Below are 20650 nucleotides of genomic sequence, written 5' to 3' on the forward strand. Positions count from 1 at the left end.
GCTCCCGGGGGGTGGGGTTGGTGGAGTGTCACCTGGTCCGGTTGAGGCCACGCCCCCCTCCTTTCCGGCCAAAAAAGTTGGGGGAGGGGTTCCGCATGCGCGCCGGGCTAGGGAGGTGCTCGGTTTCTCTGTGACGTAGTCGGAGGAGCCAGGGTGGCAGCGGTAATCGGACTGTAAACGGCGGAAGGCCGCGCGGGCTCTCGAGTCCCGGCCCGCTCGCCCTCACACCCCCACTTCAGCGGCACCGGCGCCATGAGTTCGCACAACAGCGGGCTGCCGCAGCAGCATTTCACCCCCGGTAACGGGGACTTCACCTTCGTCTCTTCGGCTGACGGTGAAGGTAGGCCCAAAGTTTGTTGCTATGTGAATGTTTAGGTAGATGGGTGGGATGGGTGGGTGGTCGGGGGGCAGTGACAAATTGCGTAGGTGGAGCCTTAGGCTGTGGTGGAAAAGGTGATTCCTTAAGGACCTGGGAAAGCTGCCTTTTTTCACGATAATGCCAGTGATGTTTGGATTTTGTGCTCCCTGACTTCCTATTAAATAAGGCGCAGCTTTGAGTTGCAGGCCTATCCCCAAACAGTTGAGACGGTCCAAGTCCCATTTGTTATAAGGTTATCACAACTGCTAGACAGACTTTGCTCTCATCCTGTCAGCCGAGGCAGGATTTGAACCCAGGTCCCAAATGTCTACTCACTACTTCGCCCAGATTCCGCCACTTTTTTGTTTTAATGGTATTCAGTGCATTTTACTTTCGGTGATATTCTCAAATTGCTCTCTGGGATTGTGATAATTCAACAATGACTTGCGTTTTTGTAGCACCTTTAATGTAGGTAAACGCCCCAATGTGCTTTGCTGAAGTATAGTCAGACAAAAATGGATGCCAAGCTGAAGAAGGCAACATTAGGATGTGTTTTAGCCATTTGGCCAATGAGGTGGGTTTTAAGGAGGGCCTTTAAAGGAGGAGGAATGTTTACACAGTTTGTGGTGAGGCTGATGGTGATAGCTTTGGTCTACCCTATGAGTTGCAATCCAGTCAAAACAGTCAGGAGTGGGGAGCAAGCAAGCAAGGCTGACAAGATACAAATGAAGGTGTGGGAGAAATGATGGAGGTACATCTAGGTGGCATGAGAGTACATGTTAGAAGCTGACCCTGTGTCTTTGATATTGTCATGGGATTGCATGTAGATGAGGGGATTATGGATAGATTTTGGTGGGGTGGGGGGGGCGTCATGTGGTGGAAATCTCTAGGAGCAACAATGTAAGAATGGGAAGAGTAGCCATTGCTGGTGATACCCTGTTGGATGAATGGAAATGGGTAAGTATCCCACTCAAATAGACAACAGAGAAAAGGTGTTGGAGGAGGAGGATGTGTTCCTGTGTCTGCTCAACCAAAGGCTGCAGAGATGCTGAAAAGAATGAAGAGGGCAAGTGTACCATTGTCAAAGTTACAAATGTCATTTATGACTAATTGAACCATCTTAAGTGTTGTAGAAGCCTTAAAATGCTCCACAAAGTTTGAAGGATAAAATGGGGAGTTATACAGATGGGCATCTTCCATGGTTTGAGAGGAAATGTAGTAACATTTTACATAATACTGATTTCATGAGATTCTTGGGTAAGAAAAGACCCTAATGTGCTGCTGTGAAAATTGCCCATGCTTGTCGTTATACTTTACTGAAGCTTTACTATGCTTTACATAAGAACACAGGACTTAGGAGCTGGAGTAGGCCATTTGGCCCTTCGAGCCTGCTCTGCCATTCAGTTAGATCATGGCTGATCTGTTTGTCTCAATTCCACTTTGTCTGAAACCCCCCCCCGGCCCCCAACCCTGACTTCCTTATAGATCAAAAATCTATCCAACTCAACCTTGAATGAATTCAATGACCCAGCCTCCACTACTTTCTAGAGAAGAGAATTCCACAGACTAATGACCCTGAGACAAAAAATTCTCATCTCCATCTTAAAAGGATGTTTAAATGGTGTTCCCTAGTTCTAATCTCCCCTACAAGAGGAAACATCCTCCCAGCATCCACCCTATCAAGTCCCCTCGGGATCTTGTATGTTTCAATAAGATCGCCTCTGATTCTTCTAAACTCCAATGGGTACAGGCCCAACCTGTTTAACCTTTCTTAATAAGATAAACCCTTCATCTCAGGAATGAGTCAAGTGGACATTCTCTGAACTGCTTTTAATGTATTTATACCCTTTTTCAAATAAGGAGACCAAAATTGTATACAGCCCTCCAGATGTGGTCTCGCCCAGGCCCTGTAAAGCTGCAGTAGAATTTCCTGACTTTCACATGCCATTTCCTTTTCAATAAACATCAACATTCCATTTGCCTTTCTAATCACTTGCTGTATCTGCATACTAACCTTTTGTGATTCATGTACCAGAACACCAGATCCCTCTGCACCTAAGAGTTCTGCACACACTCTCAATTTAAATAGCATACTGTTTTTCTGTTAGAATAGAAAATAGGAGCAGGAGTAGTTCATTCAACCCTTCGAGCCTGTTCTGCCATTCAATCTGGTCATGGCTGATCCTCTATCTCAACACTACTCCTGCGCTCTCCCCATACCCCTTGATGCCTTTAGAGTCCAGAAGTCTATCTATTTCCTTAAATATATTCCTGCCAAAGTGCACAAGTTTACAATTTTCCACATTATACTCCATCTGCCAAATTTTTGCCCACTCACTTAACCTGTCTATATCCCTCTGTAGACTCTTTACCTCCTTTTGACAACTTACTACCTTGGTATCATGAGCCAATCTAGCTACCATACATTCTGTCCCCTCAACTATACATAGCACTGAAGTGCTGAATTGATGGATTTGAGATGGCCATTTTAAATGTTCACCAAAATGATGCAGTGCAGTCTTATGCAGCTTTCTGCATTATCTGATAAAATGCAAACAGTAATATTTTTAAGAATCATTAAGGCTGCATTTGTCTTTACCTAGTCGTTTCAGGTTTTGCTCTATGAAAGTGCTGAGTGCCTATAGATAACCTAGCAACATTACTTTATCATGGAGTAATATTTGCTGGATTTGTAATAATGGGAGGAAATCAACATGGGTACTATGGAAGCAAAAAGAAGATAAAATTGAGTGTTTGCTTCTAGTGACATACATGTCACCAGCTACGAGAGAACTTTAGACTTCAGGCCAAATATAATTTGTTGTAAATTGTGAAAATGGTTGTATCTGCATGTAGACAGTTATCCTTTGGGATCAAAGTTTTAAATGAAGCAAAGTTGCTAATGTGGACGATTTCATATCCTTTATGTAGGGCACTGTTATCACTCTTGTCCCATCATTTTGAGGATTTGTAGAACACTCATTGTTATATTAGACTTAGTTTTCTTTGTTTTTTCCCCCTCCATCCCACTCCTCTTTGTAACAGCAATGCCACTTAACCCACTATTTGAATTCTTAACCATAACATAATCTCAGTTTCCTAGATTGCTATTTCTTTTATCTTTGCTTAGAGCAAATTGCTTCCCTTTCTAAGGTGTGATTTGGATTAGCCATTTAATGAAAAGAGCAAATATAGACCTAGGAACCAAAACAATTCCACCTTCCTCATGTTTTCTGTTTTCCTGAGTAGGCTATCAGATGCGACTGAGAATCTAGCTGGCACAGTTTTGTGATGGGTGTAATGACACACAAAGTGCAGGAACTTCAGCATTGAGAATTAACATTTCTTTCATTAATGGGCTGCTGGTAAAATTAACCTATATAGAAGCAATTCCTTTCACTAATATGTTTATTCTGTATGATGGGAAAAGGTGGGGATGGAGAAAACAAGCTAGAAAATTCTATTTTCAGAACTGAACTTTAAATAATCAAATCACTTTCTCCTTACTCAGTGAGAGGCCTAATTGAAATGAAGTATTTCCAGTGCTTTATATTTTAAATTGTTCTTTTGAGTTTCCCAGATAATATATTCAGTTATTGGGGCCAGTCTAAAAATCAGAATGTTGATAAGAGTAGGGAGTTCGTTTTTCTATTTTTTGTTTCTTCTGCAGTTTTGTCATTTTCAGAGTTAAGACAGAGTTTTATATAACATTGACTTCATGCACTTTGTTGCTTCAGCTTTAACGTTTCCAATTAATTTTACCATGTTATCCAAATGTAAGTCATCTGACCATCTGTTGTGAGCTGGGAACCTGATGTGACTAATTGCATTTAGTCAAAAAAATAAGTAATCAACATGGTTGTTGAGAATGTGATTATAATACTCATTGCACCTGCGTATGCATGTACACTTTATTCTTTTTATGCATTTAGTAAAACGGCAAGACAAGTAAAGTGTACAAGTGTTTACTGATCAGTGAGAGTGTTGCTAAATTTGCTGATGACACAAAGATAGGTAGGAAAATAACTTGTGGAGATGACATAAGGAGGCTACAAAGGGACATAATTAAGTGAGTGAGTGAAGATCTGTCAAATGGAGTATAATGCGGGCAAATGTGAAATTGTCTATTTAGGCAGGAAGAATAAAAAAGAAGCATGCAGAGCTCTGAGGTTCAGAGGGACCTGAGTGTCCTAGTGCATGAATCACAAAAGGCTAGTATGCAGGTGCAGCAAGTAATTGGGAAAATTAATAGAATGTTATCATTTATTGTAAGGGGAATTTAATACAAAAGTAGGGAGGTTATGCTCTAGTTGTATAGGGCACAGGTGAGACCACATCTGGAGTACTATTTTTTTTTATTCATGGAATGTGGGTGTCGCCAGCTAGGCCAGCATTTATTGTCCATCCCTAGTTGTCCTTGAGAAGGTGGTGGTGAACTGCCGCCTTGAATCGCTGCAATCCATGTGGTGTAGGTGCACCCACAGTGCAGTTAGGGAGGGAGTTCCAGGATTTTGACCCAGCGACAGTATTGGTATAGTTGTTTAAGGAAGGATGTAAATGTGTTAGAAGCAGTTCAGAGAAGGTTTACTAGACTAATACCAGGAATGGGTGGGTTGTTTTATGAGGGAAGGTTCACTGGCATTTAGAAGAGCAAGAGACGACTTGATTGAAACCTTTAAGATCCTCTGTGGTATTGACAGGGTGGATGTGGAGAGGATGTTTCCTCTTGTGGGAGAATCTAGAACTAGTGGTCACTGTTTAAAAATGAAGGGTCATCCATTTAAGACAGATGAGGAGAAATTTTTCTGAGGGTCATGAGTCTTTGGAACACTCTTCCTTAAAAGGCAGGGGAAGCAGAGTCTTTGAATATTTTTAAGGCAGAGGTAGATTGTTGATAAGTAAGAGGGGTGAAAGGTTATCAGGAGTATGTAGGAGGTTGTAATCAGGTCAGCCGTGATCTAATTGAATGGCAGAGCAGGCTTGAGGAGCTGAGCAGCACACTCCTCCTCAATCATATGGATGTTGACGTATTTGATAATGGGGATAGGTGTTTTAAGTGAATATAATATACATGAAATACCGTGACTTCTTGTGTGAGTGCATTAAAGCATTTTCCACTAGAATTAATGCATCTGGTGTCATTGTAGCCACATACCTGTGACTTGCCAGTAATTTCTATTGGACAGCACTGAACTAACATCACAAGAGGTCTTCAGATAACTTATTGGCCAATCAAAATTATTACTTCCAATGCAGAATCTGGCATTTTTGTATCATTTACACAATTCACCCAGCTTAAGAGATTTGTACCCTCTGTGCATTGTCCAAGATGTTCTTCCTCTTGAGATCTAGGTCAACAGAATAAATTCTAGAAAATGGCTGCATGATAGAATGGTGAAGGCAACAGAGAGAAGCCTGATCAATGTAAATTGTTGATGTGTGCTCTTCACATTGTGTTTTAGAAGGCTGTTTAAGAGAGCCAAAAAGGAGAGCACAATGTTAGAGGGAATTAGATGTGGCTGTATTGGACAGAAAGATTATAGTGTCAGCTAACGCTGACTTTTCAACCTGTATTTCTTGTAGTCCAACTCTGTTGGCTAATAAAGATTCATTTTTGAGGAAGTAATCTATTGAGTATTCATTGAAATATTTCTCTGTAGCGTTTGTGGTTTTTATCCACTGGTGCAACCTACCTTTGACCAAGAGAAAATGAGGGTGTGCATCTGTTTAAACATATTGTATGTGCAGTTTATGTGGAACTCAACATTAAAATTCCATTGACATCATCTGCTTAATGTTTAATCTTTCTATAGACCTCAGTGGTTCTATGGCTGCTCCAGAGGTTAAGCTTAATATGGATACTGATTCTACAAAAGATGCCTCAGCAACTGCGTTCCTCAGGAAAAGGGGATACGGATGGCTTCTAGAAGTGGAGGAAGATGATTCTGAGGAGACAAAACCACTCCTGTATGTCTAATTCCTTTGGGATGTGTATGTTTAATGTAATGTACATGCGTGAGATAAATATTTTAAAATCTGGATATTAACAAAACCTGCATTGTGGGAGCACCTTCACCACATATACTGAAGGGGTTCAAGAAGGCCCACTTCTGCTTACTCAGTGGCAACTAGGGATGAGTAATAAAATGCACACATCCCAAGAGTTAACTTTTTCAATTTCATTAGTAAATTTGTTGTGACTGATCACCCATTGGGTTGAAAAAGGAATTTGCTAACCCAGTGCAGTGCTAGTATTAACATTACTTAGCTGGAAGTGCTCCTGTCAGTATACATATCTGGCTGAATACATAATATTGAAATGGACCTCTGAAAGTTCTACAGAAGATCAAAGTAGAAATTAGGCACACGGTGCCTAATTGTTGCAAGCCACAAATAGGGGGAAAAGGGCCTGTATTTAATGTACTAAATTTTTTTGACTTCCAAAGGTTTTGCCCTTTTCCTTACACATCTCCACAAGTAACCATTCTTGGTTTTGCTGAGAAGGTGGCTGGAAGGGAAGGGGACAGTGATATTGTCACTGACTAGTATTCCAGAGACCCAGGGTAATGCTCCAGGGACCCGATTTCGAATCCCACCACGGCAGATGGTGAAATTTGAATTTAATAAAAATTAAAAGTCTGATAATGACCATGAAACCATTGTCGAATGTTGTAAAAACCCACCTGGTTGACTAATGTCCTTTAGGAAAGGAAATCTGCTGCCCTTACCTGGTCTGGTCTACTTGTGACTCCAGACCCACAGCAATGTGATTGACTCTTAATTGCCCTTGTTCATTTAGGGATAGGCAATAAAAGCGATGCCCATATCCCATGAATGAATAATTTTTTTTAAAAAGTCTAACCAGATCAGTTTTGCTTGGGCTTCCATTTGAGATCCTCCTGAAGTTCTGGCATAGTGATTTTCCTACTGCTTGATGGATGGCCTGGTCGTGTGTATTGTTGTAGGCTGCCAAGATCATCATTTCATTGTTCTGGGCACTTGAAAGTCACAATGCAAGTTAGGAAATGTTTCTGTAAGTTGAGTATTAACTAAAGGAGAGCACAACTATGATATCATAAAGCTGGAAGCAGCTTGAAATCCAGTTTCTAAATACCTCCTCTCATATTTTGAAATTACTTAACCGAGCTTGAATTTTTTAAAGCTCTAATATAGTGTTAATGTCAAATGCATAGATTATTTCCCCCTCTGTTCTCTGAGGATAGAGGCACAATAAAAAGAATGTGGCTAATTTAACAAATGATGAGTATCTTGAAATTTTATAGCAATATATAAAATAAAATCTGCTATAAAATTTTATCTACCGTAGCTGATGTGCTTTTTAATGGTTTGTTTAATGGAGCTGGTTGTGGGTTTGAAATATGGTTTTCGTTGACAATTAGAGATACATTTAGTAAACTGAATTTTCAGTGGTAAATAGTAACGTTATCCATTTGGAGATAGAACACCTTGTGCTTTCTGCTAAATTGGATGGTAGCCCTGTGAATAAGTACTGAATAGCAAACCTCCCTAGGTTTACTGTGTACCCAGTTTGCTCCCTCTTCCTTGCTGAAGGCATTGATTCTGGTGAATGGCTTCATTCCTGTCATACTTTGGACATTTGCCTAACAGTCTGCTGTCACCATTTGTTAGCCTGGAATGCGAATGGTAGCAGGCATTGAGAAGTTGGTATAGGGAAAGGCATTAAGGCTGAGCCTGCCTTCTCATTTAATGTTTAAATGTACACCAATCTTGCTGCTGCCCTGCTGAGATCACATGCTGGCAATTGAACCTGGGAAACTTCTGAGGAGTATGGTTGCCTCAATCAAACTGAACATTAGGAAAGCAAAGGGATTCCCTTATAGCCTGTTGCTCAGTGACATTGGAATCCGTATTCATGGTCCTTTATAGACTGACCTTGGGCTGCTGCTTGTTTTTAAGGTGTTTAGTATAATGTTTCACATATGAACTGTCATTTCTATTATCTTTTTCTTTTAATGCTGTAGGGAGGAGTTGGACATTGATCTAAAGGATATTTACTACAAAATCCGATGTGTGTTGATGCCAATGCCATCACTGGGATTTAATAGACAGGTCGTGAGAGATAATCCTGACTTCTGGGGGCCTCTGGCTGTGGTCCTCTTGTTTTCAATGATCTCACTATATGGACAATTCCGAGTAAGTGTATTGGTGATGGAGCAACAGATAAGACTGATGTCAACCAAAAGTTAAAAAGTGCGTAATGGAGTATTTTTCCTGTCATATGGTGGAAAGTGTGATCCTTGATTACAATAACTCAGAGACTGCACCATCAAAATAATAAATGGATTTGATAGTTTCTCTGTCTACTGCTCTACTTCCTCTGCTGGGGTATCCAAGCAAGGAGACAGTATTTTAAAATTAGAACAAGGTGATTTGAATGAAATCAGGTAGCACTTTTTCACATCAAAGGAGGTGGAAATCAGTTATTCTTACCCCAAAACTGCATATGCTGGATGAATTCAAATTTTCAATACTGGGATGTGTAGATTTTTTAAGTAAACGCCTCGAGGGATAGGGAGCAGAAGCAGGTAAATGGTGTTGTGGTACATATCATCCATGGCCTAATTGAAAAGGAAAACAGGCTCAAGGAGCTGGATGGTCTGTTCCTATCATGTAAACTATTAGTGGGATTTGCTGAATTTGCCATGCAGTCCGAAGTTCGAGGCTTTATTCACTGACAGAAACTCTGACATAGATGTAGTCAGTCCTGATGTGCTGCATAAAATATATTGTGCCAAAGAATTCTTAATCCAGTTCAGATTCCATTCAGCTTTTAGCCATTGATGAAGAGATGACTGGGCATTTTATGGTGAGTGTTTCACCTTGCTCTCAAAACTTTTCAGTCATCTACAAGGCAGAGGCCAGGATTGTGAATGAATACTCTCCAGGATGAATGTGGCTGCAACAACAACTTAGTAGCGCCTTTAATGTAATAAAAGGTCCTAAGGCACTTCACAGAAACATAAAACATAATGTGACACAGCCACATAAGGAGATATTGGGTCAGATGACCAAAGGTTTGGTCAAAGAGGAAGGTTTTAAGGAGTGTATTAAGGAAGAAAAGCGAGGTATTGAGGCAGAGGGGCATAGGGAGGGAATTCCAGAACCTAGGGTCTGGACGGCTTTAGTCGTGGCTACAAATGGTGCAGTGATTAAAATTATGGATGTCTAAGAGGCCAGAATTAGATGAGTGCAGCTACCTTGGGAAGGTTGTGGGGCTTGGGGAGGTTGTAAAAGATAGGAGGGGTTTGAAAAGGAGGATGAGAATAGTTGCTTGGAATTACAGAACTTTAGTATCGCAGAAAAGAGACATGTTTTTGAAGCCTCTTGTCTTGCACTCGAAGCTTCCTTTGAAATTTGGTATTATTGCATCTGTCCTCATGAGTGCAAGATGAAAAGTTTCAACAGTGCGTCTCTTTTCAGCAATACTCGAGGATGAGAATCTTAAAATAAATATGTTGCTTGATCAGGAGCCATTGTAGGTCAGCAAGTGCAGCGGTGATGGGTGAACAAGACTTGGTATGAGTTAGGTCATGGCCAGCAGAGTTTTGGATGACCTCAAATTTATTTATGGTAGAATGTGGAAGATCTGACAGCATCGAAATAGTCAAGTCTAGAGGTATTGAAGATACGAACAAGGGCTTCCACAGTGGATGAGCTGAGACAGGGATGAAGTCAGGCAATGCTACAGAGGTGGAAATTGGCGGTCTTAGTGATGGTATGAATATGAGGTCAGAAGCTCATTTCAGTCTCAAATGTGACAAAGGTTGTGAATAGACTGGTTTAATCTCAGACTGTGTAAAGGAGAGGGATGGAGTTGGTCGCTAAGGAATGGAATTTGGAATGGGGACTAAAAACAATGGCTTTAGTCTCCCCAGTATTTAATTAGAGGAAATTTTTGCTCATCCAGTACTAGGTGTCAGATACTCAGTTTGATATTTTGCTTTTTTGAAGAAGGTAATTTCTTGTTTTGTTATTGTTTAGGTTGTTTCCTGGATTATAACAATCTGGATATTTGGATCGCTGACCATCTTTTTATTAGCTCGAGTTCTTGGTGGTGAGGTAGGTACTGCTTAATTGTTAATATATACTCACACTCAGTCTAGATAATTGTTGCACAGATCTGGTATTGTAGCATGTGTAAGTCATATAACTTGGCTATCCTAATTTACAGGTTGCATATGGTCAGGTTCTTGGAGTGATTGGGTACTCTTTACTCCCTTTGATTGTAATTGTTCCAGTCCTTTTGGTTGTTCGATCCTTTGAGCTTTTATCTACAGTGATAAAGGTGAGTACCCTTAACAGAGTTATTGTGATTGTGTAAAGTCCTCCTTTTAGCTGTGATACTCTGTCTAGATTATGACCATACTGGGTATATTCTTACAAGTGATACATTTCTTAATGCCTTAATGTCTTTGAAACTTGTATTCATTTTGATGGCCAAAAGCTGCTTGGGATCCAGTCTGTATAATAGAAAAAAAAAAATGAATTATTGATTTCAACTGGCAACCTTGACCTGTTTTTTCCAAGTTAGTTTGTTAATAATTTGATCCGTAACATTCATGTACCCCATTCCCTTCTTCCTTCAGGGGGTTAAGCTTAAACCCCTGTCCAGTCCATTGGGAACATGCAGCCCATTTTAAAATTAACTGCTTAAGCATTCCATAGGTTGACAACCATTAATGACTGGATGAACACTTGGCAGGTCATAACATTCAAGGCTATGGGCCAAGTGCTGGTAAATGGGATTAGGTAGGTAGGTCAGGTGTTTCTCACGTGTTGGTGCAGACTCGATAGGCCAAAGGGCCTCTTCTGCACTGTGTGATTCTGTAACTACTGGCATTATTTTCATTGAAAATCTTCCAAACACCCAGATAAGTTTGATTTGATTAGTTGGCCTCTCACCTCTTTTAAGTCAAGGCAGTGGGTTTAAGTCCAAGACATGAGCACATAGTTTGTTCTGATGCTTCACTATAGTTGAGTGTGCACTATGGTATGAGAAGTGTTGTCTTTGGATGAGTTATCAAACCTAGGCCTTGCCTGTCTGTTTAAATAGTAGTAGGTTCTTGCCATGCTCAGATCAACATCTCATTGCTGCTTATCGGACATTTATTGTGCCAGAATGGCTATCTTCGTTTGCGTAAGTTACTGCACTTTGGAGTATGTGAAAAGCTGAGATATATTTCGGAGGGGTAATGCTTCAGTCTCTTTTATGTGTCTTGTCGAAGGATCTTTTTCACTTTGATCACTCGCTTTGTCACATGGTTAGTGACATGTAGCCATTTCTTGCAACTGCATCTGTCAGTATATCACCATTATGATGCACATACGAGCAAGGAGCAGGAGTAAGCCATTTGACCTCTCGAGCCTGCTCTGCCATTTAATGAGATCATGGCTGATCTGATAGTGACCTCAAATCTGCATCCCCCTACCCCTGATAATCTTTCACCCCCTTGCTTACCAAGAATCTATCCATCTCTGCCTTAATAATATTCAGACTCTGCTACCACTGCCTTTTGAGGAAGAGAGTTCCAAAGACTTATGACCCTCAGAATATTTTGCCTCATCTGTTATAAATGGGTGACCCTTTATTTTTTTAAAGAGTGACCCCTAGCTATAGATTCTCCCATGAGAAGGAACATCCTCATCACATCCACCCTGTCAAGTCACCTCAGGATCTTGTATATTTCAGTCAGGTCATCTCTTGCTCTTCTAAACTTCAGTGGATACAAGCTTAGCTTGTCCAACCTTTCCTAAAGACAACATAAGATATTAGCCTGGTAAACCTTCTCTGAACTGCTTCCAACTCATTTAGATCCTTCCTTTAAATAAGATGACCAATACTGTACACAGTACTCCAGATGTGGTCTTAATAGTGCTCTGTACAACTGAAGCATAACGTCCCTACTTTTGTATTCATTTCCCCTTGCAGTAAATTATAACATTCCATTAGATTTCCTATATGCTTGCTGCACCTGTTTACTAGCCTTTTGAGATTTATGCACTAAGACACCCAGATCCCTCTGCATCTCATAGACAGAAAATGATGTATGTTCCTTCCATGACCTGAGTCTTAATTAGCCACTTCTTGTACGTCAGCCGTCTTGTTGTCCGTACTTCAAAATGTTCCAAATCATTATTTTTAAATGTGGCATGAGGATTACCACTGGACCACTAGTATATTGTGATACTATCAAGAGATACATACTTTAACTGTCACTATCTTTGGTTGTTAAACTTGTGGAGTATTTAGTGCACTGTAAAAGTTAATATTTGAGCCTTTTCAACCTCAAGTAGTGTTACACCACCTACAGTGTCTAGTCAGTGCCTTTCACAGAAGGTGCATTTCGAGGTTTGAAATTTGTTCCATGTAGAATAGAGGATGCAAACCTTCTCTTTTACTCTGGAATACTGTATTAAAAATGTTCAAACAGGATCATGAATTGTACTGACAAATCTTGTTTTTCAGCTGTTTGGTGTATTCTGGGCTGCTTATAGTGCTGCTTCCCTGCTGGTTGGAGAAGAATTCAAAACAAAGAAGCCTCTTCTGATATATCCAATATTTCTTCTGTATATTTACTTTTTATCCTTGTACACTGGTGTCTGATGTTCAAGAGACCTAAAAATGGAACTCTGGAATTGGACTCTGTTTGGCAAGGTCTGTTGAAAGGAAATTGTTGAAGAAAAGTGCTATTGACTCCATGTTGAAGAAAATAGGTTTCACCTCTGCCTCCAGACTTCAAGTGGTTAATTTCAGGTCTAAAGCATAGCTCTTTAAGGTTTTAAACACTAGAAAGAAGCTTAATACATTTGTATTTAATTCATATTTTTGAGCTGTTTTGGTTTTTGTGAAAACAACTTGGACTGAAGATGAAGGCTGTGACCAGTTTAACTGGAAGTGGATGGTGGAACAGTGCTAACTGCCCTGTGCCAAAGCATCAAGAGTGACATAGCCAAGGATGTGCATTTATGTCGAATGCATTTTGGATTTTGAAACAACCTGAAGGAAAAAACTAAACATTGTGTATTGAGATCATTGTACCTTTTTAAAATGTGCAGTTTTATGCGATTCTAATAAGTGAAGTTGATTTTGTAGATATCTTTATTTAAGGCAATGCTGTCCTCCAAACAAATCTATTCCAAACACTTTAAAAGTTCAATTTGTGTAGATGAGTTCAAATTTCATTTAAGTTGGGTGCCTTTTGCTTGGATTTTTTTTAGCTGCTCCCTGGCTGTTGTATACAAAAATGAATAACATGCATTTGTAAAATAAACTGCAAATAAGGTGTCTGTGTTTGGCTTTTTTTTAAAAAAACATTCATACTATTTACCTGATTATGTTCCTTTTTATTTAGATTTGGATTCAAAGGTACAATTTGACTTTTTCCTCAAATGTATTGGGTTTAAATTGCACGGCATGATTTCATTCTTCATGTTGACTTTTTTTGAAAATCACTGAGCTTAAATAACTTGGGTGATGGAGCGGAAGTGCGTAATCCATAAGAATGGTTTATATCTTGTATCCAATGTAAAAATGGACAAATAGATGCTGAATTATTTAGTCAAACTCCATTCTACGTGATCTACAGTATGACCTTAAACCATTTCTGAACTGGCTAGCTTATCTTGGATGAGCAGTTTTTTTTTTGTTTGAAACCATTTTTATATTTATTGTACCTTAACTGCTTAGATCTGCCACCATCAAGAGTAGTAATGTGGCACTAAAGATGCTTTAATTTTACTGGACTGTCAAAGCAGATGTTTCACTCAATCTACTTGGTCAATGACAGTAGAGACTTGCTCTTTTATTGATCATGCATTCTGCTGGGGCCTGCTAAAGGCACTCTACCAATTCTGTGCACCTATACATCGTGCTGAGGTGCAAAATATATTTATGACAAGCATACTGACTTACAGATGTGGCAAGCGACCATTCCTGGCTTTTAAGATTTGTTCTGCATTATAACTGAATTAAACCTTTTTATGTTTTAGAACAAATATCTGAAAAGGATGCAAAAATTCTGCAATTAGGAAACATGTAAAAACAAAAATAAAGATTTTTTTGCATGTACAGGACTCTTTATTTATGTGCAGAAGAACCCGTCCTTAGAGCTTAAATATAAAAATGGGGGTTGAGGGGATTTTTGGTTAGGTGAGGTGGTATATCAATCTAGAATGATTTGATAGTTCTCTTCCTTCCCAACACCCCCCGGCCCTTCATCATGACATCCTATTCTTTAATGATATGCCTCTACTGTACTAGCCTACCCTGTAGTCTGTTCTTTATATTATTAATGTTTGTATTAAGGGATTCCTGACCATGCTGAGTTTGCTATATACTAATTTGAACATGTGCTTTGTTATTCTGGCAAAGTGTAACATCATGATTAAGATTGCAGTTATGTTCCAGATCTACTTTTATAGCATCTTTACTATCAATTAAAATCACTCCTTATTGATTCCTTTCGAGACTGAAGTTTCTCCACTCTATCCTCATAATGCAGTCTGCTAGACTGATTAACCTCACAGCTCTTCTGTGAACTGTTAACACCAAAACTTGAAAGTTTACAAGATGTGGTCTGACCAGAACATTTGACTACATTTGATTTGAACTTGTTTTAGAGATATAGCTCAACAACCCATTTGCTTTGTTGAGTACTGATCTGCAGTAATTGAAAATGTTAAGTCTGAAATCTCAAGTCCCTTACATTTGATCCTTAGCTCTATTTGGCCTATTCATTCTCAGATCTTACTCTGAATCTCTGCTTTAAGCTTAAGCTTTTTGCAGAAATTTGGTAAATATTTTTTTAAGTTGAGATCTTGTCAGGACAGGTTTATCTTGCAGAGCTTTCTATAAGCCCACCTCCAATTACACTGGGAATGTTTTGTATTTTCTTTTTCATGTGACTTTGAATAACAGAGGAATATGAATTAAATGTTGGCTTCAAATTAGCTACAGGAGTTTTTGGTTCAATTCAACAAGTTGCTGTAAACCCTCATGCATTAACACCTCCAAAAATAACTAATGGGGACAAGTAGTAATTTCATGATTTCTGAATATAAGCAATAGCATAGACAAGCCAAACTGTGAGTTTGCAGCAGGGAGCAGTAAATGAATTAATATCCTCTCTCCTGTCCAAGTGTCTGCTTGGAAAGAAACTCTTGTGGGAGAATCTGGAACTAGGGGTCGTGGTTTAAAAATAAGAGGTTGCTCACTTAAGACATGAGAAATTTTCTGATGTTTGAGCCTTTGGAGCTCTTCCTCAAAAGTCAGTGGATGTAGAGTCTTTGAATATTTTTAAGGCAGAGCTAGATAGATTCTTGATGAATAAGGGGGGTGGGGGGGGGGGGGGTGAAAGGTTATCAGCGGTAGGTGGATCAGCCTTGATCTAATTGGTGGAGCTGACTTGAGGGGCTGAGTGGCCCACTCCTGCCCCATGTTCATATGTACATTGTTAATATATTCATTTCAGTATTTGTGATATTAAATGTTTCCATTGACATGAAGGCATTACTGGTCACCAGTGTTGTAAGTGGCACTTTGATTGTGTGCAGGGGATAGGAATATAATTTCAACACCTATAAACCACCTTGGTCTTTGATAAACTATTTCTGAACTTCTTGAAAATCATTGAACTCAAAGGAATACAATCTGAAGATAATTGAAGTGCTGTTGAAACTGATTCAAACTTTTTTCTATAATCTTGCTGATTTATCTCAATTTTCCAGATGGTAAATACGCTGTCAAATAGTTAAAGTTTTAAAGAGTAGATTGAAGTATTGGGTATCCTGTGTGGTCTCTGCATTGTACAATAATAAGGTAAGTGTTAGTCCTGTCTCATTTCTGGAATGTATGAAGATGCAAGTTTCAGCTTGGTTGTTTGTGGAAACTGTCTATTCGCTGTCAGTTTATTGTGTTAGGTGGGGAAAATTCAAAATAACGTCACTTCAAAAAAAAACCAAGTAAAATCTGACTACTTCTGCCACTTGTCCCCACTACATCCATGTGCTTGCTGTCTACGTATTTATGCATACAGACTTTGGGAGACGTGAGGAAGGGATTATCTTGGGATGGAAAGGTTATTTGAGCTATATATTGAAAAAGGGAATGTGTGGCTGGGTGGGTTGACCTCAGTAAGGGAAAAGCAGTTACTGTCAGGGTACTAAGTTTTTCTCCTTGGAGCAATGGGGATGAGTGGAGATTTGATAGAGGTGTACATGATTAGGACAGGTTGAGATGAAGTAAACAAAAGCTGTTTCCATTAGCTGATGGTGCAGAAACCAGGGGACACAGATTTAAGGTTTTGAGCAAAAGACGGGCTTGTGAGGAACTTTTTTTACGCAGTGAGTGGTAATGACCTGGAACACACTGCCTACAAGGGTGGTGAAAGCAGAGATGATGATTGAATAATTTTAAAAGGAAATTGGATGGGCACTTGACCAAAATGAACTTGCAGAACTACGGGGAGAGAGGGGGAATAAGACTGATTAGATTACCCTACAGAAAACTAGCATAGACTCAGACCAAATGGTCTCCTGTGCCATTATGACTCAATGAACATGTTTCTATGATTGAAAGATGACGGAGTTGCAGCAGTTAGGTGAGAATTATCTTGAGTGCTGTAGATAATTTCAAGGATCATAACTTGCCTTATTTTTTTCCCCAAATGGTTATACTTTTTTCTATTTTTGTTTTGCATCCCTACAGAGATTGCATGTTGGGTTGATGGTACCACATCAACTGTACGACAGGCTGGACAGACAAGTCCATCTTATCCCCTTTTTCTTGTATGTTCACATGTATTGTGGGTAGTCACCACTGCAGCCCCTGCTCCCGTGTCTTGCTGAAAGCAGCTAATCACTGCCTCACTCCACTTTCTTGATGCAAAACTTGTTCATCTTTCTCCCAGTTCCCCTAGCACCAAAGCTCTCTAATCAACTCTCTTCCTTTCTCCCATATTCCCACTTCCATTCTCCCACTCTTTCAACCAATTTTATGGTCCTCCTTTAAACTACTCACTCAGATCAAGGATCTGCCCTTTTTCAAATTAAGTTCTAATGATCTACCTATTTCTAGATTAGCCCATCACTATATTTGGTTTCACCAAAACAGGCATGACTGCAAAAATAACTTTTGCTTAAATAATAGGGGCTGGTAATTTGAGTTGTGGGGAAACCTTGCATTATGATACTAACTGAGGTTACCTCTGGACGAGCCTGATCCCTGAATGGAACCCAGCTTAATAGATCCTAACTTTTATTTGCTTGTTTACATACGTGGAGAGTAGCTACTGAACAGTCTCAGGAGTCAGCTGATGAACTTTTAACAAAAGAATGAAACATTTAAAAAAAAAACGAGATGACATGACAATACTCCTTCACCCACAGCTATACCTTTACAGATATATATGGATTTGTAAGGATAACGCAACTTACAAAAGCTATCTTATACTCTAATGTTCACAGTAAGTACACAGTCCGTGTAACCAATAGACGCCCTGTGGTCAGACATACCACACTCTGAAACCAAGTGATAGATGCCACCTCAGCCAAATGCTATGGATTCCTCATCAAATCCCCCTACCCCAGACGTTTGTCACACCGTGAGCCAATCAGTCTCACTGAACTCCATCTTTCACATGAGGGGTCCCAATCTCCACTTGAAGAGGTCACTTTGGAATCTTCTCTCAAACCAACAATTTCTCTCAGCCTTCCACAAGCGTACACCTCTAGGGTTTCAAACTCTCCTGATGTTCTCCTTCCCTAGGTCACCACATGCATTCAAGCTGTCTTCCGCACATTCTCGCCGACTCAGCCATCAGCAATACCACTGCTTCACATGCCCATAGCAAAGAGTTCCAGACTTTCAGTTGTCTCTTTGGACCTTCTTGCCTTTTGCAAGCTGTTCTCACTTTACATCTGCTTTCTGCATCTTTTGTCTCTTTAAATCTGAAGGTTGGAGCTTTTCTCTCTGCCCCTCACTCTTAACTTCACTTAACAGGACCTTTTCCAGGTTCCTGTCCTTCCTTTGACTGGAAGGTATTCTTGGGACTTTTCTTCCACTCCCCTGAATTTTTGGGTCTGTCTTTAGCTTGGGACTGGCTATCTGTCCCCTTCTAGGCTGCTTCTGCCTGGCAGCTATCTTCAAAACCTGCTGAACTCCAACAGCTTCCAAATCAAAACTGCTGTTGCTAGCTTTTGCGTGTGTCTGTGGGAGGGACCTGCCTCTCTGGACCCCTGTTGCTAGGCAATAGCCCAATTCTTCTGCTCTTTGTTTACCTGAGCTGCAACCGTCGTAAAAATCCCATTAGAAATGCAAGCACCTCTTAAAGTGGAGCTAAAACTTAATTTGACCTTTTCTTAACACATATTTAAACAGAGCTAAAACTCATTCCTAACACCCACAAATACCTATATAACTTACTTAAACTACCTCTATTTTCTAACACCTGCAGCTACAAACCTAAGCCCTGGCTCCTGGCTGTGACTGGGAACTGTTTTAATTTAATACAGATTTTCTGTAAATGATCAATCTTCCTGTCTATCCTAAGCACTTCCAGAATTACCTCAAAATACTTTTTTTTTACCTGAAATGAGAGTCCTAAAGTTTTCTTCAGATTAACATTTTTGTTATTCTCAGATGTTCAATGAAAGAAAAAAAAGAAAGAACTTACATTTATATATAGCAACTTTTGCATCCTCAGTATGCTCAAAAGCCAGTGAATTACAATGCCATCAGGTTCACATATCGAGAATGATGGTGAACAAGGACTTATTGGTCCTCCACCCAGTGATGCCTTATGCTTCTTAAAGAAAGGAGGAAAAAAAAAAGACTTGCATTTATATAGCACCTATCGTGATCACTGGATGTCTGAAAACGATTAACAGCCAACAAAGCACTTTCTTTGCAGTGTAGTCACTATTGTAACGGAGGAAACACAGCAGCCAATTTGCGCACAGCAAGTTCCCACAAACAGCAACGTGACACTGACCAGATAACCTTTTGTGATGTTAATTGAGAGATAAATATTGACCAGGCCACTGGGGGTAACTCCCCTGCTCCTCTTCAAAATAGTGGCACGGATCTTTCACATCCACCTGAAAGGGTGGACAGGACTCAGTATAACGTCCCATCCAAAAAACTTCTCTGACAGTGCAGCACTTTTTCAGTGTTCGAGTATCAGTCTTGATTTTTGTGCTCAAGTCCTGGAAGAGGGCTTTAGTTTTCATGGTATTTAGTGAAAGGTCCATTTTCTGATATGCATCAGAGGAGTCAACAGTGACTTAGAGCTCAGTTTTTGGATAAGTGAACACAGAAGTGTCATCTGCAAACTGGAGCTCAATGACTAAAGTTGGAGTGATTTTGATTTTGGATTTGGAATTGAATAATTTCCTGCCTTTTCTGTAAATTAGCTCCACACCTGTAGATAATTTGCTGGTGGTGAGGTGCAGTATTGTGGTGAGGGTGGAAAAGAGGGTTAGTGTGATGACATAGCATTGTTTGACCCTGATCTTCATTGAGACAGGGTCTGAGATGGTTCTGCTGAAGATCACAGCTTGCATATCATTGTGGAGTAGACTGAGTTTGCTGACAAATTTCTAAGGGCTGACAAATTTGAGAATACTCCATAATCCTTCAGAGTCAAAGGCTTTTGTGAGGTCGAAAAAGAGCATATACAATGTTTGATGCTGTTGCATTTTTCTTGGATTTACCACACAATGAAGGTTGTGTCTGTGGTGTCTATCGATGGGCAAAACCACACTACAACTCTGGAAGGAGCTCTTCAGCCACTTGGAGGAGGTGATTGAGGAGGATCCTTGCAATGATCTTCCCTGTGGTAGACAGCAGACTCCTCTGTAGTTCCAACAATCAGACTTGTCTCCCTTCTTGAATATAGTCACGATCAAAGCAGAAAACTAGGGTCCTCTTCCAACTAGCTCCCACAACATAACACCACCTCCTATCCATTAAGATCAATGCTGAGGTCCGGGAAAATGTGGACTATTTTCTATAAATTGGGAGCCTCCTGTCGATGAAGGCAGACATGGACGAAATTCATCATCACCGCCAATGTGCCAGCTCAGCCTTTGCTTGACTGAGGAGTATTTGAGGACCAGGATCTCAAACGTGAGATTAAGGTCATGGTTACCAGGCAACTGTGACCCCCCCCCATGCTCCCATATGCTTCAGAGACTTGGACAACCTAAAGCAGCACTTCAAAGCACTGGAGAAGTACCACCAGTGGTGTCTTT

The 20650-nt window shown here is 40.1% G+C and overlaps 1 protein-coding gene across 1 annotated transcript; it reads left to right on the top strand.

Annotated features, from left to right (window-relative positions):
- Window positions 1-106: 106 nt before the first annotated feature.
- yipf4 (Yip1 domain family, member 4) lies at window positions 107-13687 on the top strand. The gene is made up of 6 exons (XM_078557315.1): window positions 107-340; window positions 6172-6325; window positions 8362-8533; window positions 10382-10459; window positions 10572-10685; window positions 12867-13687. The coding sequence occupies exons 1-6, from the start codon at window positions 253-255 to the stop codon at window positions 13002-13004; spliced, it is 744 nt and encodes a 247-aa protein (XP_078413441.1). The 5' UTR covers window positions 107-252; the 3' UTR covers window positions 13005-13687.
- The last annotated feature ends 6963 nt before the right edge of the window (window positions 13688-20650 follow it).

The sequence above is a fragment of the Cetorhinus maximus genome, chromosome 14 (assembly GCF_964194155.1).
Source record: "Cetorhinus maximus chromosome 14, sCetMax3.hap1.1, whole genome shotgun sequence".
Taxonomy (NCBI): domain Eukaryota; kingdom Metazoa; phylum Chordata; class Chondrichthyes; order Lamniformes; family Cetorhinidae; genus Cetorhinus; species Cetorhinus maximus.